The sequence below is a fragment of the Rhyacophila brunnea genome, unplaced genomic scaffold (assembly GCF_057557595.1).
Source record: "Rhyacophila brunnea isolate RB1 unplaced genomic scaffold, BYU_Rbru_1.0 scaffold_17, whole genome shotgun sequence".
Classification (NCBI taxonomy): Eukaryota; Metazoa; Arthropoda; class Insecta; order Trichoptera; family Rhyacophilidae; genus Rhyacophila; species Rhyacophila brunnea.
Window position 1 is genome coordinate 29,865,901 of NW_028232827.1, and position 19,157 is coordinate 29,885,057.

Sequence of the window (19,157 nt, forward strand, 5' to 3'; positions counted from 1 at the left end):
TCCCTAGAGGCTAATATTCTTTGACTTGTACACTTTTTAAAAAAGTCATTTCCTTAAATGTCCCATTACTATAGCAATCACCCTAGGTAGGTAGGTACCTATTTAGTTGAGGGTGTGAGTTCTTGTGGTAGTAGCAAAGAGATTAGACTGTGGAGAGTGAACACATCGTCATTTTAGTACGAACACGTACGAAGCAATACGAAACAGAAAAAAAAGTCTCTTGGTATAACTGTAAGCTGCTACTTCACTATCGTTTGCTTTTGTGTTGTAAAAAAACATGGCGGATATTGTTATTGTATTTTACAAAGATTTCAGATGTTATTAGGCTAAAAAAGTGTTTTTAATGGAAGAATACAAAGGAGTAACAGCATTTCGGAACAATATATGCATATTATTAATTATACATTGATAGTTTTTCCTAAAAAATCTGTTGCAATAACAATTATGTCAAACGTCAAAATGTTAATTCTCCAATGTCATGTGCCAGGGCCGCACTCGTAATATTATTTTCAACCCAAAATAATATAAGATTTGTTTTTCAAAGTAAACAATATTAGTACTAGTTAATGACATTCATTATTTTGATAAATTTATAATAGTTTTCAGAGTTAAATATATTTTGCCCTGCATCAAAGCGGAGGCATTCGTGTGCATCCAAAATTTAATTTAGAATATTTAAATACTAAACTTTAATTTTTTTTGTTAATAGCAACTGTATTTTTAGAGAATTAGATAATCACATGTATAATACTTCGCCATTCAAATCACGTCACAAATTTAATGAAACTAGTTTCAAATAAATATTTAGAAATAAGATATCATCATTTAGCAAAAAATGCAGAGCAACCAATCAACCATATTAGACAATATTTTAATAGATTAATTATACTTAGGAATCAATAGTTTTTCAAAATATTATTTTCTCAACGCTGACTTTCATACATTATATTTAAAATAAAAACATTTTCGTTTTAAATAATCGATTTTTTTGTATGAATTCATATTATATATGCAGGGCTTCTCTGATAATAATATTATGTTAAATAGATAAAATATTGTAATTAACTATACAATCAATTTTTCAACATAAGTACCTACCTGTATTTTATGTTTAATAGGTTTATATTAACAAGTAATTTTATACACAATATCGTCGTTGAAACTAGAAAATTGTGTAACTCCATTTTAATCGAAAATTGACTTTGAATGCCATCTAGTGGCCGTTGATAATATCTATCCGTCTTGCAAATTTTGTAATTCCAGAAAAATTGTATCATTGTTAAATCATGGATGATTTCACTCCAAAACCATACATTTGTATAGGAAACCATAATGTTTTTTGTCTCTCCTGTAAAGTAGTGTTTTTGGAGTTACACAATTTTCTAGTTTCAACGACGATATGTCAAAAACGAACCCATGTTATATTTTTATTTCATAGAATATTTTCAAAATACACCTGTGTAAATAGGTAGGTAATATAATAAACTTTTTTTTGTTTGTAATTAACTGTAATTATTTGTGTTTTTTATTTAAACAATAATGCTATGTTATTTTATATGGTACAGTATCTAAAAACAAGACCATAATATATCTTATTCCAATATTTAACCATTTGCTATTAACTGATTTTTCAAAATATTGTGTTTTTTGTGTTATTAAAAATAAAATACTTGCTTCCATTTGCATTATTCTTTCTTACCCTAAATCCTAATAAAGTTTTTATTGCGGAAACTTTTTATAACGAAACTACGTTTATCATAAATTGGTTGTAAGCTTGTGTTGATAAAAAAAAATACTCAGTGGGGCGTTTTTATGTCCGAGTATGGCCCATTTGCAGCAAAGTGTACCTAATTTCAGAGAAATAGAACTTTCTCTCACAAAACGAGTACACACTGACATGTATATTAGTCTATGTTTGTGTGCTACCTCTGGGGAGGAGTCCAATCTCTTTGGGTAGTAGGGTATTATTTCTATGTTCATTAAAATCGTTATAACATACATACCTACCTAGGTATATCGTCCAAATATTTTTTTCTTGCTATCTACCTACTTAGTCTAAGTATTTGGATTTAATCAATATGGAAAACCTAAGCACTTGCGACCAACATTACCTCTAATTTTTTCTATTGTGTGTGCGGATTAACAACGCATCTGAGCTGTGTCACACGTCACCCGGTGCGGTAAATTTACACCCCCTCCCCACAAACACACACATACAATTTTTCATTAAAACGTACCTATATTTTTATGGTATTTATTAATTTCGTAATCAACGTACAAATTTAGCATTTTTTGCACAGATATATCCGTACATTCATCAAAAATTATTAATTTATGTAACCGAGACTTCCGGACTGCGTTAATAAATACAATACGACAAATTCTGACGCATAATTTTTACTTCGCCAGCTTTCGGGAATCTCTATAATATTATTAGATACATGATTATGAATAACTTGTACATAAAACACAGGAGCATTTATTTTTATAGCCAATAGTACATGATCAATCAACATTTTGACTAAATTGCAACCAGATTTTTGCGCTCAGCGATTTCAATCCTATTCTTTCGTTCTTCGGATGTTTCCTTCATTATTTTCAAAAGTCCACCTCTTTTCAAATTCTTCAATTTCGTAATAGGTAGGTGTACCCGGTGTACTGTTTGACTTAAATGCCTTTTTAAAAGATACTACCTTCATTCAATCCACTTCTTTCCAGACGTGAATTATTATTCTCCTTGCATATTTGCTGCGAAGCATATTATGCATTTGACACAATATATCATCAGCTGTTTCCGAATATACAAATATCACCAATTCTTATTACTTGCGAATGCATTGAAGATGGCATTTCTGTTTTGATGATTTCAGAGAGCCGTTCCAATTTAAATTTATCGCAGGATTTCTTCTTAATGTTCGCATTTTTGTAATCCACTCCTTTTTGACATTTTTGGGGGATAAGTTTTCTATAATTATTGTACTATATACGTAACTGTGCAAGCAATTGTATGGTTCACTTGAATTGTTTGTTACGTACACTGAACACCTGTAGTTATTACTAAAATCTCGCAAAGGATTTTTTTTACAATATTTTTGTGTGAGGACTGTGCGGGGGATGAAAAAATGTGTGCGGAGACATTTTGGTAGGTGTGCGCACGCACACCCCTCGATAAAATACGATAAAAACAAATTTTCTGTATGGTAATATTTCAATTTATTTTGCATGGTATTTTTGTACTGTTGATTTAAGTAATCTCATTAATACCTTGTAAACTTCTTCTTTATCATAGACAAACGTTCTTATTTAGTTCATGACTAAATCGTCTATGATTTTTGGCGTTTGCTTTTTGAGGTTAGCCGGTTAGCGGCATAGACAGTTTGTGTAAAGTTAGCGGTTTTTCTCGTTTGGTTTCTGTGTACCTAATACCAAAAATGTCGACTGATTTTTATATTCGGTATTATGTGGGCCACAAAGGAAAATTCGGCCACGAATTTTTGGAATTTGAATTCAGACCCGATGGCAAATTAAGGTATGCCAACAATTCAAACTACAAGAATGACACCATGATCCGTAAAGAAGCCTACGTTCACACTTGCGTTATGGAAGAATTGAAAAGAGTCATACATGATTCCGAAATCATGCACGAAGACGACTCAATGTGGCCGCAACCGGATCGTGTTGGACGACAGGTATGGTCCATGCCGTTCTTGCTAATATAATATTGTAATAAAATTGTATGTTGTTTTGATAAATTTCCTGAGTATAGTAATGACTCGACACCACTAATTGTCTCTAAAACTGGCGTCGTCTTTCGTGCATCGTATCGTTAATTAGCATTTCTTTTAAGACAATCCGTTCATTATGTCTGAGAAGTGAGACTAGGACTAGACCCTTAAAATGCCGGGAGGTATTAAAATGGCGGTACCCAGCGAAATACTATTTATTCAAATATGGGTACTTACTGCATTATATCAACCAACCAATATGTTTAGAAAGTTATTATAAAAATAATATTAATTTTTGGTGGATACAAAATACTTAAATATAATATAATATCGCAGTTTCCCAACTGAAATTTAACGGGCAACTAAACTGATCGTCTAAATACGCCACTGTTTCAAAACTGAACAGACCAAAATGGAAACCTCGACTGAACGGACAACAGAAATGAGGTCTAAAATGACATTTAATTTCAATTTGATTGAATCAACAGTGCATTTTTGATTTTCAGCAAAATTACATAGGTATAGGTAAATCGTTTTACAGTGGCACCATGTTTACGGCAAATGCGGCTTGCAGCTGTAGTGGTATTGTTTGCTAGCATTGAAACTGGCATTGTCGCAAGCAATTCAATACACGCACGAATCGCCTATGGTGCCACTGTAAAATGATTTACCTATAGTAAATTATGTTTTGTCAAATTTGCGATTTCTTATCCAGGATTGCAACCTACACTTAACCTGGTCACACATACAAACTCGTCTCGACTGCAAAAGTTGAATTTGTCAATGTTATTTTGTTACCATTCATAAAACACATTTCACTTAATCTATTGTCGCACACAGTGTGAATTCAATATTTTTGATTGAAGATAAGGTAATTTTATAGTATTTATCGTCATTATGAAAAAGATGTTTGGAGACCAAAAAACAACCCAAAACTTAACACAACCTACTTATTTTTAGGCTACAGTAGGTTGTGTTAGATTTTGAGTTCGTTTTTTGTCTCAAAAGACATAAATCACATAAACTATATGGAGTACTATAAAATTACCGAATATAATACGTCCGAACATGTACGCGCTGTGCAGCAATTTATGCTGGCTCTACGAGACACAGTACAGGACAAAATCTGTACTGCACTGTTCTCATATTCTGCATCTCAGCATACGCTTAGTCACACAGTTGTGTGCACGGTAAAGAGTTGCAACACTACTGTCAAATTTGATTTATGGCTATGTTGCAGTCAAGACGAATTTGTGTGTGCTACTGGGTTTGACTCACTTTTTGTATTGCATTAAGGCCGTCATCGTAAGGGTCATTCGATAGCAAATTCTGTATATGAAAAACATGGAGCAGTAGCAAAAATTCAGCCTCGTATGATATTCCGTTATTATTATTAAGAAAATCTGTGATTTTTATTTGTTTTTGAGAATCTTTTAATGACTTTCAAATATCAAAATCAAACCATGTTCATTTCATGCGCAGTTAATTCACACTCTATAATATTTATCTATAACCTGGAAACATACCTATTAGGTGTGGGATTCGAACAAATGTCTTTCGCTTCCATTGTGACACCCAAGATACATTCAATAATATTATATTTTTATTCAGCACCTCACATGGTATGATTCTGGAGTGGTGCGATTTGTTTGATTGACACAACAATCCTTTTACGTCTTCTTCTTTTAACTGTGCAATGTTTTTTATGTTGTTTCAGGAGCTGGAAATCGTCATCGGCGAAGAGCACATTTCATTCACAACCTCCAAGACTGGATCGCTAGTGGATGTGAACCAATCGCGCGACCCTGAAGGACTGCGGTGCTTTTATTATCTAGTGCAGGATTTAAAGTGCCTCGTATTCTCGTTGATTGGACTCCATTTCAAAATTAAACCAATCTAATCTTAGCTTAAGTACTTTATACTTCACTTTAAGTTTCATTGTTTTTCATTCTTCTGGTAATATGGCTGATGCAGAGAAGATGGGAATTCATGTCACAATTCAACTGTGTTACATGTCTTTTTGATGTTAAGAGTTTTATGGATTTGTCACAATTCATAAGCGCCTACAATGGACGAGTGAATGTCCACTTCTGAAGTTGCAAGTTTGAGTCTCAAGGCAGGCAGATTCGTATGTGGTTTTTAAACATGTTCTTGAATCCAGCACTTGGATATTATAGGTTTCTTGTATTTTTTTTATTAATTTAACTCTTCGGGATGCGGCCAATATCCATATCCACATCGGATTGTAAAACCAATGATAGTGACTAGCAAATGGTATTTTTAACTCACACTGGGCTTACTAAACAAATAATAGTTAAGTAATATTTTTCATAAATAATATAATAAAATGTGATTGCTTGATTTGATTGATAATGTTGAAAATAGAAAAAATTAAACCCTAATCTATGTTCTCTTTCTTGATTTATAATGTATTTTGAAATAAAATTTAAACAAAAACCGCTGTAGTTGCGTAGAACCTTACTGTTAAATCTATAGTTTATTCAAACCCATTTCAAGAGTGTGTTAATTTCTGATAATTAATGAATATCTTAATTTAGTTACATTTCTATTAAGTAAATAAATGTACCTACAATATCGTTCGGCAAACAGTAATATGTCGTAACCCACCAATTTGGATAAATTGACATTTTTGTTGATTCGAGCAAGGAGTTTAGTATACACACTGTGTACAATATCAGAAAGTTTTGATGAATAGTTTTCTTTTAAATTAAAAAAACAAAATATCATAATTCGATATTAGACCAAAATATAATTGCAATACCTATGTCATATGTCTTACAAGCGAGATGGAGAACATTTTGCATGTAAGACTTTTGCTTGGTCTGCGTCATATGCTACAAAAATCTACAAAATAAACTATTTACAGCTTTGTCGTACATTGCATTAAGCGTCAATTACATTGAGCTTCTTTACGAGCTGTTTGTTGGCGAATTTAAAAGCGTGCGATTCAGCTACTGCGATTTGATGATTACACACAAAACTTTCCATTCGCTGAGAAGCCACAAGCCAGCGACTATTTTGACAGAACGTAGTTCGTTTTTTTACCGGGAGGTTGCTACTGCGCAGACGCAGTAGGCCCACACGCCGGCGTGTAGCGTGTAAAGTTGACCGGCTTTCAACTTTTCTCGGTAGAGTGTTTACAACCTGCTTGTTAGCTTGTTCGATGATTACACTGGGCGACTTTACAGGCAGGTTATAAATTCGCCAACAAAAAGCTCGTAAAGAAGCTCAATGTAATTGACGCTTTACATAATATATAGTTTATTGTGGCTCCTGTAAAATTTGTGAATTGTGGGTTACGAAATTTTGCAGTTTGTCGAACGATATATTATTTATTTTTCATTATTTTCTCAAAACTAAACAATATTTTTACGAATATTTTGATAACAATCATTGTCACTACCGCACAGTGGCGAGGGGTGCAGGTAGGCTGTGGAGATCCAAGTGCACACTAAACTTAGTCAACCATACTTATTTGTTTTTATCAAACTAAGAATACAAATTGCAAACAGTGTTGGTTATTTTTTAAAATTCAATTAAAGCCTGCCTATACCAAACCAGAATATTATGTATGATTTAACGGCATAATTTTAGATATTTTGTAGGTAGAAGAATATTTTTTTTAAAAACTAACCAACAAGATCCGCAATTTTTATCTTATTTCAATGAAACAAATAAGTATGATTGACACAGTGTAATGTGTTCTATTTATGTCTAATCTCCAAAGCCTACCTTCACCCTTCGCTACTGCTACCACATAAGCATTAAATACCATTCTATGATTTATATGGCAATGTATGAGTTGCTTATCAAAGATGGAATGTCTTTTTATATTGAAAATGATAACTATTTGAAGTGAAAACAGTGATACTACTTTGTTTTTTTTTTACTCAGTTGTAATCTTGGTAATATGTGAAATAAATTTTAAATCTCTTATAAATAATTGCATGTGGTGATTATTAAATCAGAATATTATATATTGGTTTCAATAAAATATATGAATTACCACCAAATAACCACTCAATCTTTTAAAGACTTTTCTCTCAGAAAGAAATCATCAAATCATATAGGTACATTCCCTAAAAGTATGATGCGGAACACTCCGATAAGTAGTGTCACTGGCTTATTTCTAAGCACTATGGCGCTCTTTAAAACTCGTCATTCGTGTTATGTGGCTTTGGTTTATTCCTGTTAAAATTGCATCATTAAAAATATAAAAAATTACTGATTTATTGACATGGCTGAATGTATATGTAATAAACTTATTTCTAAAGAATTTTCTGTTTTAATTTTTCCCCACTTCCTAAATTCCAAAATAATTTCTGTCATGGATATAAGTCGAGCAAAGGAATAGGTACTGTTCCTGCTCTGAGAAGACTAATAGTTAAAAGTATATTAGTCTATGCTGATAGTTATGTAAGGGGTCTTCCGTAATGTGACATATGATTTTTGGTATTTCTTGACCCCCATTGTCACTTCTTGTCAATCCACAATGCACACATCTCCCTATTTGTGTTAAATCCTTAATTTCTGTTTATAAGAATATTTTATTCTCCGAAAAAACTATATTTTGTTGGTTTTGTGATCTCACATTTTCTACAATCCCCCTAGTACCCCCTTCACCGCAAATCATGTTATATCAACCCTCCCCCTTGGGGTTTGACATCATATTATATGTACAACCCCTAACACTGCCGGAATATATCCAAAGGACTGTATTAGAATTATAATAGGTTTGGAATAATTATAATAAAAATAGGTTTATACAAAAACACCTGAACCTACTTAAAAAAACAAAATTCAATCAGTTTATTTGAATTTGAAACTTGTACGTACCTACCCATAGCCATAGACTAATATCCTATACATAATAATAAAACGCGACACGTGACGTAAAAAAACATTAATTTCCTATATCCACAATATTATTAACCATAAATATTTTCGAAAATAGATTCGGCAAATAAAATATTGCTCAAGTCAAATCTTGATTAAAAAAATCGTGGAATATTTAATAATTATTTCATAATTTCGCTACTTGATCAGTTCTGTGGATTCTTGCTAGAATTTTAGGGAAAATATTTTTTGGCTGCCAGGTATCTCCTTCGTAATGCTTTTGCTGACATCAGACACCAGATGGCGCGCATTTTCGAAGACGCGAATCGATTGCTGTTATTTTGACATGACAACAGCGATATTTTAAATTGCCGTCTACGTGAATTCATTTGATTTTTGAGTTAAACAATTGTTAAATCTTTGTTATTTACATGGACGTCATTAGTTAAATGCTTTATACTGTCAAAAATGTCTACCCCACCGTTCATCTGTATCTTTTGTAGTGATAAATTCGAATCTAAGGGATCCCTTGCTGAACATTTCAGGTGGGTACCGTAGCTTTTAATGTATTTTTTTCTATCACCGTTAAATGTAGGCATACTTTATTTACAAAACATACAACTCTTTTAATGCATTATACGATTTACATGCCTCAGTTCAACTTTCAAATATGTTGACAAAACTTTTCTTTGCGTTTGCAATTTGTCAATTAAAAGAAAATAGAATTCCATTTTACGATTTTTAAAAATTGGTAGATTTTGATCGATTAGAATAAAATTAAGACTGCATGAATTAAATTAATGTTAAAAATAGCGAAATACCTAATTAGAGTAAATAACACACGCAATTATCTATCTGTTCATTTTGCGAACCGACTGCAGAACATACATTAGGAAATAAGTGATGAAGAAAGCCCCACACGTATTTAAAAACGCCAGAAGTGTATTTAAGATTGGTAATACGTAATATTAGTGTAATCGTAATGCTTGGAGAGGTATACATTCAGCATTGAAAATAATTCACGCTTAGTATTAAACTGAGTTCAATGTCCTTATAATAACAATTATGTTATCTGTTAGTAGGTAAGTAACTTAAAACTTTGTAAGGAAAATTGATTTGGTCTGTTATTCTTCACTGGCTCCACCTCGCCAATCTTCTCCTGTTTCCTTTTCCTGTTTTCTACTTCAATCTATACTGTCATAAATCGTCCGGTGTTTAGAACTAAGCTCATTACAGTATAAAAAGTATTGAATGATATTATGTCAAATGTTATAATGTAGCGCCCTCACTCAGCGGACAACTTATACTGGTAGATCTATACCAAGAATTGTCATTTTTAATAATTTGTTTTAGTTTTTTAAATTTCAAAATTCTATTTAAAACGGAATTAAAGTCGTTTTGGATTTACAAGATTTCCAAGATTGACTTACGATACATTAGACTGTTATCGGTTGATGCACCTCGTTGATTCTGCAGTCTATATTCAGTGAAGATCTGTAATCTATGTATGGATAAAAAAAATTGTAGTTTACCTTCCCTCTGTCTCGTTTTTAGGACTCATGCTAGGGGCACCACCGGGAAGCCACCGTATTCAAAATATGCCAAAGTCGTCCATAAAAACTCCAACACTGCTAAGGTGACAATAAAATGTGATGTCTGCACCGAGGAATTCAGCACGACGACGGAGGCCATCTCGCACAAATATAAAAAGCATCGGGATGCTCCCATCAAGCATTTTTGTCCATGGTGTGGGAAGCAGTTTCCTATTAAGGTATTCAATTTACGCTATCCTTCACGTAGAACTTTGTAAATCTGTTCTACAATATTGTTTGGACAGGATTCTAATGTCGATTGCAATAAAATGGTAGCACTTAATCCTCGTATCCTGTAAAGTGTCTACATTTTCTCATGTCATATCCATGCGAGAGATGCGCCTAAACTCTATAACTTATACTACTTATACTTAAATGAGTACCTACATGATATGCTAGATTTTAAAATATGAAATTTCTAATTAATAATTTATCAAAAACTCAGAATTCATAAATCTGGATGGAAAATTAAAATTAGTTTAGGCACATTTACACATGGGAGACAGCAGAGCATGCGTCAATTTTTATGTTGCTACCACTCAACCAAAATACAATGTGATCTAATCCACTAAATGTGGTGGGACGAATAGGTGTGAGGGTAGCTCAGTTTACGCTGCTGGAGGCTTGGTTAATCAGTGATGTTTCCTATTTTTTTTGTTTAGTGTTATCGATTTTAAATTTGATTGACTCTTTATGGTTGGTTTAACAATGTAAAAAAACCATATGCTGTCGGTCTACTTTTCGAGATAACATAAGGCAAACATTTCATTAGATACTTCGCAACCAAATAAGCTTTATAAAGCCCCGTTTACGTGATTCACTTTTGACGATCATCGCGGAGGAATCATCCCCAGTGACCCATGTAAACGCACATTCATCAACGAAACATCGAAAGTGATCATCCGGAATCAAAAGTGAATGAAGTTCAACTGGTTCTAGTTTTTGATCATTTTTTGATACTACGGATGATTGCAAAAATGCATCATCATATTTCCCATGGTATTACGTTGCATTACTCATGTATAGTTTTATCTATGGTTTTATCCACCTACAACTCTTTTTCTTATTCCTCTTTCTCTTAATGAAATTTCTGCATTCATATAACAAACAATCACAAATTGTTTGAATTCCAACCTGCAGCGCAATTTACTTGATGCCATTTTGGAATGAATTGTGTATTTCACTTACGGTGACACGTATGTGTAAACAAGAAATGAACGCCTGCATTCAATTTACTGCGGATCATCATTCGCAGTGATTCGTCTAAATGAGCCGTGAGCATGGCTGTCCATATGTGCACTATTTTTTTAAGTTACCCACAGCTTACCTCCCTCCAAGAGGTGCTCTTCGCCACTGCCGTATAGTAGTTGAATCTCTTTGTTTTCAGCACATCTGGGAGCTGCATCAAGAAACGCATGCTCATGAAGTCAGGCCTTTGTTGATAATCAACTGTGAAGTGTGCAATGCGGAGTTCTACGACAAGAAAGCCCGAACCTATCATCAGAAGTCGTTTCACCGGACGGCTTATTCCCTGGACACCATCGATACTCCTCCACCTTCTAAGAAAATCTCTGTCAACAGCCACGGGGATGTTATGTCTGTCTACTACTGTAATTTCTGCGGGGTGGAGTATATAATTAAATATAATTTACAGGTATGTATAATGTTTTATTGGGGTTAAAGTAATACAAGTAAAAAATGAGTTAGAAGCAGATTTTACATCATCAAATACCTATTAATTGGACAACTACGCATTACCTTTCAATAGACGTCTTTTAGATATGAATCGTGATACTATTGTGATAGAGTTAATGTATTTGAATAACAACAAATAATTCTTACACGGTGGGGTTCTTGACAGACTTATTTATTTTTACAGAGACTCTAATATTAAACAGAAATACAACACTCACAATATACTTTTATTATACACATTAAACTAAATTACCGAAGGGGGGCTAGGAGTGCAGTTGAATATTCCTCCTAGCCTCCAAATAACAAAATGACATAATAATCTTAGACGTTAATACATTGGGTATCATAATGGAATATCCAATTTAAATGTTTTCATCAAGTGTTCATGAAGATATACAGTAGATTCATTGTCCAGTCTAATGCTGGGGAGAGGCGGCACAGACAAACGAAAAACACGGATAATACAAACTATGGTTTTTTCGTTTTAAAATAAATTTCGTTTTAAAGCAGACAATTATTTTAACAGTATTAATACTATTTGTTTATTAAGAAAATCTGTGATTTTGGTTTGTTTGCGAAAACTTGTTAGCAAAAACAGACACTTAACTAGTGTCATAAACATAATCCGATCCCGGAGGCATCCTGCCCGGTCGGATTTTATTGATTAGGGTCGAAAATGTTTTTTAACGATTGACACATTAACAGTTTTAAGAAAATGTTTGACGATATTTTTGCTCGGTGTATCCGATAAATAGCTCGTTATAAAAGTGAATAAATGTATGGAGAAAATCATAAACTAAAATGTCATCGAATGTTTCCTCATTACATCCGAGATCTCGCTATTTCCGTGATATTAATAACCGAGTACGACTGTATATTAAATTTGCAATGTTTTTTTTTTATAGAAACATATCCACGATCATCATTTTAACGAGCAAGGAAACCCTCCCATCAATATCATAAAGTGTACAATTTGTGATGCTCTCTTTTACAATGAAAAAGCATACAATTTTCACACCACCTATCATAAAAAAGATGATTTGTATGTCACCAGTGAAGAAATGAGGTAAGCTATATTTTAGTATAAGCAAAATAGCTAATCCGAGTTTCACAAAAATGTTTAATTAACATAAAACCCCTCGGGCACCTGGCGTTTTCACACAGTGTTTAAAAAATGCAGTAATACGGTACTGGGCGTGAGTGTAATACAATAATTTTTACATTAATGCGTGACTGGTGCTTGAGTGTTAGGAAATAGATAATAAAATGAAATAGAGAATAGAACCAAAAATTAAAAAATTAAAAATTTCAAATTAGGTAATGCAACTGTAGTAAAAAAAAATAGTAGAAATAAAATGTATTTTACAACGTTTTTATTAGCTCGTATTCTTATTTGTCTGGTGGTTGTTTGTCCGGTACAAATCTTGCAATCGATTTTTAACTAATTTCCCGACTAGCCTAGACATTTGAAACTTTTAGAATATATCAGAACACGATGCCAATTCATTTTTTTAATACTTTTAGCCATCTTTAAGTAGAATTGAATTCATTTTCAGTTAATTCTGTTTTGTATGAAAAGTTATTTCGGAAGAAATCCGTAATCCAATCCACTATTATTGATTGCTAGGGGGTCTGGGGTCCTAGCAACTAAATTATTAATATATACGTGCGTTACTATGGAAATCAATATGACATTTCAGTATTATTTCTATCAAGTAAAATTTTTTTTGATCGTTTAAGCTAGCAAGTCAAGCTTATATGATTCAACAGAAAATTTAAAAACGTTGTATATAAAAAGTTCTTTTCATCTTAATCTCTAATTATTTTGTTTTAAACGGTCGACACATTAATAGTTTTAAGAAAATTTTTGATGTATTTTAGCTCGGTATACCCGATAAGTTGCTCGTTATAACAGTGAATAAATGTATGGAGAAAATCATAAACTAAAATGTCAACGAATGTTTTCTCATTACATCCGAGATTTCGCTATATCCGTGATTGTAATAACCGAGTTCGCTGTATATAACCCATCACAAATAAAATACCAAAAGTTCGTGTCGACAGTAAGAATCTGTTTTTTATGATCTACTTATAATGATATTTAACCATCTATATAAAAACTACGTCCATATTTTATTTTTGTATTCATTTCAAAATTAGATTGATAATACCTAAATTGAGGCGTCTAATTACAAAAAGCGACAAGTCCACAATTCGATATTTGCGGGAAACAACGTTTTTATGTTTCAAGCTTCAATTATTTGTTTTTACGTAAGATTATTTTTTCCGTTGTATTCTATGTCGAAATTAGAACCAAATGGCAATTTGTTTCAGCCGATAAACTCTTAAATGTAATAAATATAGGCCAAATAAAATTGGACGTAGCGCTACTTTTACCTCACTTTTTAATTTATTCCGCATAAGGTACATATTTCCGTGGCACTGTCATGAGTTTACCGGATGATACAGCATGGGAGACGCCATTTAAAATATTGAGCGTTCCCTCATTAATTGACTTAAATACGCGCGAAATCAACCAAGCTTTAAATAATACGAAACACGGACACGCGCTTTCTGTAATAAATCGAGACTTAAAATATTTTTTTTCGTAGTGTTGTGTAAAATTATACAAAGAATACTATTTAGTAGTATTATAGTATTTTTTTCTCGATTTTGACCAAATGTGGACTTATCGCTTTTTGGAATTAGACGCCTCAATTATTGTAATATTCATAGAATATTTTCTATTTAGGTATAGAAATGGTATTTATTCGTGAGGCCCTTCCCCTTTTTGTTGCGACGCATAGATATTCGCTGCGAATTTCGAATCAAATTTTTTTAATTCATTTAATTATGATTGTAAACATTACTAATAAAATATTGTATGCTTACACTCAAAAGAGATGACATTTCAATGATTATTTGTCCCAGCACAACAACACTTAAGATTTAAGGAGCCATATTATATTGTGCATTTGACGGTGTACATTTTGGTTGGATGTTGGATCATCTCGCGGCTAATATATAGCCTTAATCTGTCATTCATCATTTGGTAAATTGTTTTATTTTCTTCCAGACAGCAGATTGTAACGAAAATCGACCAAGACTTTGATTTTCGAAGAGTTAAAACATATACTAGAGTACCGTCCAAGAAAAAATTAAAAACAATGCTGGTTAGTATGATGCGACTAATTTATTTAAAAAAAATTGCAAAATCTCATTTCAATCATAATATTTAATTAACTCTTTCTTTTATTCAACGGATAATTCACAAGATTTAAGAATGTACTATTCTAATTATTGAACATGCATAATTTTGAAAACCACTTCTGTGTTCTGAAAAAATCTTTTTGAAAAAAGTAAGATACCCGGCAAAAATCGAACCTGCATCTCTTGGGTTTACGCTGTTGAAGATGAGCCTCTTTGGTAGTTTGCTGCCTTCTATCGAGACATGGCCTGCCCAATGGAGTTCCTCCACTTTCACATTTGAGACAACGAAAGAAATCATTGTACACTAGGTACAGTGTTGGTCATGGCCCCCACATCCTGAAGCGGGCCCCCAGGCCAGGATCACTGGCGGGCCCCCCTACCTATCGCTAAGGTTAAAGGCAGTCTGATGCTCCACAGTGGCGTTTTCCAAAGGGTTTTCACGGTCAAAAAAAATTCAGTGCAGATTATTTTAACACACAACTACCAAAAGTTGCACCGCACAACCATATTATATTTTAAAATGGGAATAAACCTGGAGTAAAATAGCGCTTTATTAAATAGACTTTTTTACTACTTATTAGAGCACATTTAAGATGTGTGTTTATTCCATTTATCTGGTCGTCCGCCACGCCGGGCCCTCTTCTGCCCGGGCCCTAGGCTAGAGCCCTGTCAGCTTCCCCTTGTGGTGGACATGGTGTTGGTTATACCTTTTCCGCCACGTGCCATCTTTCTCTGATACAGCTCCGATGGCCCTTATCAGTATCTTCCTTTCAAAGATGTCCAGTGTTACGGCTAATACCAATAATGAAGAATGTATTTTCATTACACTTGTTGAGATAGCTAATGACCTTACGTGCAGTCAATGACTCATAGCCACGACAACAAAGTAAGGATGCTGTCAAGCGATAGCTTGAAAAGGTGTCTTTACTTGAGCAATATGCATAACGTAGGCTGTACGGTTGTTGGCACATTACCACAATACAAATTATTACAGTGAATCAAAATTATTCTACATTTCGATTAAAGATTGTCGATAATTATTTCATGTCAAATCATTTTTTATCTTCTTATAATGCTTGTGAATAATATACTATCGTGTTGGTAATAATGCGTTTCAATTCAATATTATATTAAATTGTTTCATTTTGTGTTGTATAAGGACTCATTTTTTTGTGAAAATTAGTTATCGGTGGATTCAAAAATTTACACAGGTCCCGCATTATAAATTCTAGGAGTTGATAAAGATATTAAATAACCTACATATTATTAATTCTTCGTATAAAATCGTCATTTCGAAATTTGTTCTAGAGAGGAATTCAATGTTGTTGAATATAATTAAATAATTTTCTGCAAAAAGTGGGATAGCTCAAAATGAGCTTTACACAACCTATATCAGGGTTGGCGAATCTTTTTGTGTACGTGTGCCAAAATTTCCCAAATATTTTATTTCAACTCTCTGGCGTGCCGAGAATTTTTTCATGAGGAAAAAATAGTTTTTAAAAATATGATGTTCTAGATACCACTCACAGAACACAACAGACATATAGCTTCATCACTTTTTTCAATTATGCCATACATTTCGGTCCACCAATTTTGAAACTGTCTGCCAGTATTACTACTATGTATTAGCTTTATCAAATTTCTGTTTCTTATTTGGTGCAGTCATTTTTTGTGGGTATGAATGATTTTTTTTGTTAATGTAGGTATTAATTAATTTGGTTCTTATCGCACAAATTAACATGAGAATTGATCCAATCAGATGAGGCATTCTCTCGCTACAGTGGTCTCAAGCATTGTAAATCGATCAAAATTAGAGGTTTGTGGCGCGGTATCCCCCGCCGTCTGATGAAGTTAGTGTGATAATATTATAAGTGACGCATAAAGTCTAAGGACCAACCTATGCAATTATATATTTAAATTAAGCGTAATGCTTATTCTTGAAGAGTATTTGCCTGCTATTTTTATACAATGCGATCTGTCATTTATTATTATTATTATAGGTATTTTTATTCTCTTCAAACGCATGCCATAGGTTCGGCACCCCTGATCTATATACTTGTATAAATAATTGATTCGTTTTTCAGGAAAAGGTGGGAAAGAATTATTTTCAAATTGGCGACATGTCAACATTTTCACCGCCCCCGTCAGATGATGAATCGGACGAGGAAGGCGACGTAAAGAAAAAAAATGTCACAAATAACAAACGGAAGCATGACGCTGTCTCCAGCAGTTCCGAAGCCATAACCCTCGACGAGTTTGTCAATATGAACAAAGATATATTCAGTGACTGCTTCGATACAAAGACGGTAGAATCATGCAATACAATAAAAGAAGAAGCACCGATTCAAAATGGATATTGCGCTGATGTTAAAATCAAATCCGATACGGAGGGTCTTGTAACTCTGGATTCAACTGATAGCAGTGTGTTGGGAGTTTTGAAGAATGAACCTGATCGTCAACCTAGTTGTTTGCCTAAATCGACTGAAGTTAAATCAAACGCGAAAAACTTGCTGCCAAATATTTTAAGGAAAACAACAAATAAAGAGATTATAGTTAAGAAAATTGCAATACCTCCGGGGGCTGCTATCCAAGGTCTGAAAATCATCACCGGTGATGAGTTAAAAAAGATGAAGCAGCAAGGTATTGTTTTATCCGTTGTACCGAAACCGGCAACGCCGCTGAATAGTATTATTAAACGTAACAATTTCGTCAAGAAGGTTTTAGTTAAATCAGAAGTAAAGCAACCTATACTAGTTAATTCGCATGGAGGTGTTTTAACATCTATTCAGAGTACGAATGTAGAGACGTTGAAGTGTGACAGTTCCTTAAAGAAGGAACAAAATAAATGCAATCCGATTGGAGAAGTCGTCAGTGGTCTGGAACAGGATGTCTTGAAATCAGAAGGCAGTAGTGACATAGACGCGTCTAAGTGTAATAATTCTTCGAATAAACCTTTGCCGGTAGTCGAAGGTGATAAAGAAGCAGACAATCAAATGACTGATAGACTTATTAGAATGAAATGCTTGACAAGTGAAGCTGTAGTAGTGTTGGAGCGCGGTAAGAATGTTTCATCGCTGTGGAGACCGCGGCCGGTCGTTGGTTCCATATGCACTGAAGTGGTTATGAACAGTAAAAAACCGGTTAATTCTAAAGTGTATACACGGAGAGTGAATTGCGCTAGAGCGGCGAAAATTGTTAAATAGGTTATTGTTTTAGTGAATTGGTAAATAGCCAATGATATTAGAAGCTGCTGTGTACAGCTTCAAATTGCGTGTCTCTCTTTTCAAAAAATGTATAACTGGAAGGAGAGACTTGTAAATTATTGGTCGGTATGACTCACTCATGAGGCCAACGTTACAGTGATTGAGCAGGGTATGTATTCAGAAATCCAATGCGATCTGTGAAAATGGAGTATGGTTGTTTGTTGACCATGTCCGATCCTAATAAGATCATCAGGTTTGCATTAAAAGATTTGTTTTTACGAGAAATGGATGTTAGCCACTTGCTCAACCTATTAGGTCCATACTCTGACTCAGACACAAATTGAAAAAGAATATGTGTTGCACCGTTTACAGTGTACGAGATCTGCTGGACAGCTGGAAATTTATAAACATCTGAAGACTTGCCTGGGCAGGACACAGAAATAGAGGGACGACGATGTCCCAGGAGACGATGAGATATCGACTTCGGTGGCTGGACAGAGTAGAAAGGGACCTCCAGATTGACAATAGTGTTGTAGGTGGTTAGGGCCCTCACCGGGCTGCAGCACTATTAATAATAATCGTTTTCGATTTCACTGTGGAAGCTGTCTTGAGAGGCAATCGTGAGACAGGCTGCATAGCAACTAGTCTAGTGTTGGTCTAGAAATCAACGTAAAATGTTGTGTAACCTCACCTGTCCCAATCCAGACTACCGGTGATCAAGGATGGATGGAATATCGAGAGCGTATAAAACAAAAGATATATGCTGAACTCTATGTGGATGAGACTTAAATTCATAACTTGCATTATGGCTAATGTTGCTGCAGTTATGTCATGCTTCGTGAAGAGATTCTTGCTGTGACTACTGTATAGTAAGT

At 33.8% G+C, this 19,157-nt stretch overlaps 2 protein-coding genes across 2 annotated transcripts; both read left to right on the forward strand.

The window, feature by feature from the left end:
• Nucleotides 1-3,348: 3,348 nt before the first annotated feature.
• LOC147073932 (protein mago nashi homolog) lies at nt 3,349-8,016 on the forward strand. The gene is made up of 2 exons (XM_085944466.1): nt 3,349-3,689; nt 5,443-8,016. The coding sequence occupies exons 1-2, from the start codon at nt 3,432-3,434 to the stop codon at nt 5,623-5,625; spliced, it is 441 nt and encodes a 146-aa protein (XP_085800592.1). The 5' UTR covers nt 3,349-3,431; the 3' UTR covers nt 5,626-8,016.
• Nucleotides 8,017-8,910: 894 nt separating this feature from the next.
• On the forward strand, nt 8,911-18,497 carry LOC147073933 (uncharacterized). The gene is made up of 6 exons (XM_085944593.1): nt 8,911-9,127; nt 10,137-10,353; nt 11,562-11,828; nt 12,775-12,935; nt 14,946-15,042; nt 17,164-18,497. Exons 1-6 carry the CDS (start codon nt 9,051-9,053, stop codon nt 18,280-18,282), a joined length of 1,938 nt encoding a protein of 645 aa, XP_085800719.1. The 5' UTR covers nt 8,911-9,050; the 3' UTR covers nt 18,283-18,497.
• The last annotated feature ends 660 nt before the right edge of the window (nt 18,498-19,157 follow it).

Excerpts from the sequence above, each read along its gene's own strand:
- LOC147073933 (XM_085944593.1), top strand. The coding sequence starts at position 9,051 with ATGTCTACCCCACCGTTCATCTGTATCTTTTGTAGTGATAAATTCGAA. Across the intron at positions 10,354-11,561 it reads GGAAGCAGTTTCCTATTAAG|CACATCTGGGAGCTGCATCA; the intron begins GTATTCAATTTA and ends CTTTGTTTTCAG. Across the intron at positions 12,936-14,945 it reads GTCACCAGTGAAGAAATGAG|ACAGCAGATTGTAACGAAAA; the intron begins GTAAGCTATATT and ends ATTTTCTTCCAG.
- LOC147073932 (XM_085944466.1), top strand. The coding sequence starts at position 3,432 with ATGTCGACTGATTTTTATATTCGGTATTATGTGGGCCACAAAGGAAAA. Across the intron at positions 3,690-5,442 it reads CGGATCGTGTTGGACGACAG|GAGCTGGAAATCGTCATCGG; the intron begins GTATGGTCCATG and ends ATGTTGTTTCAG.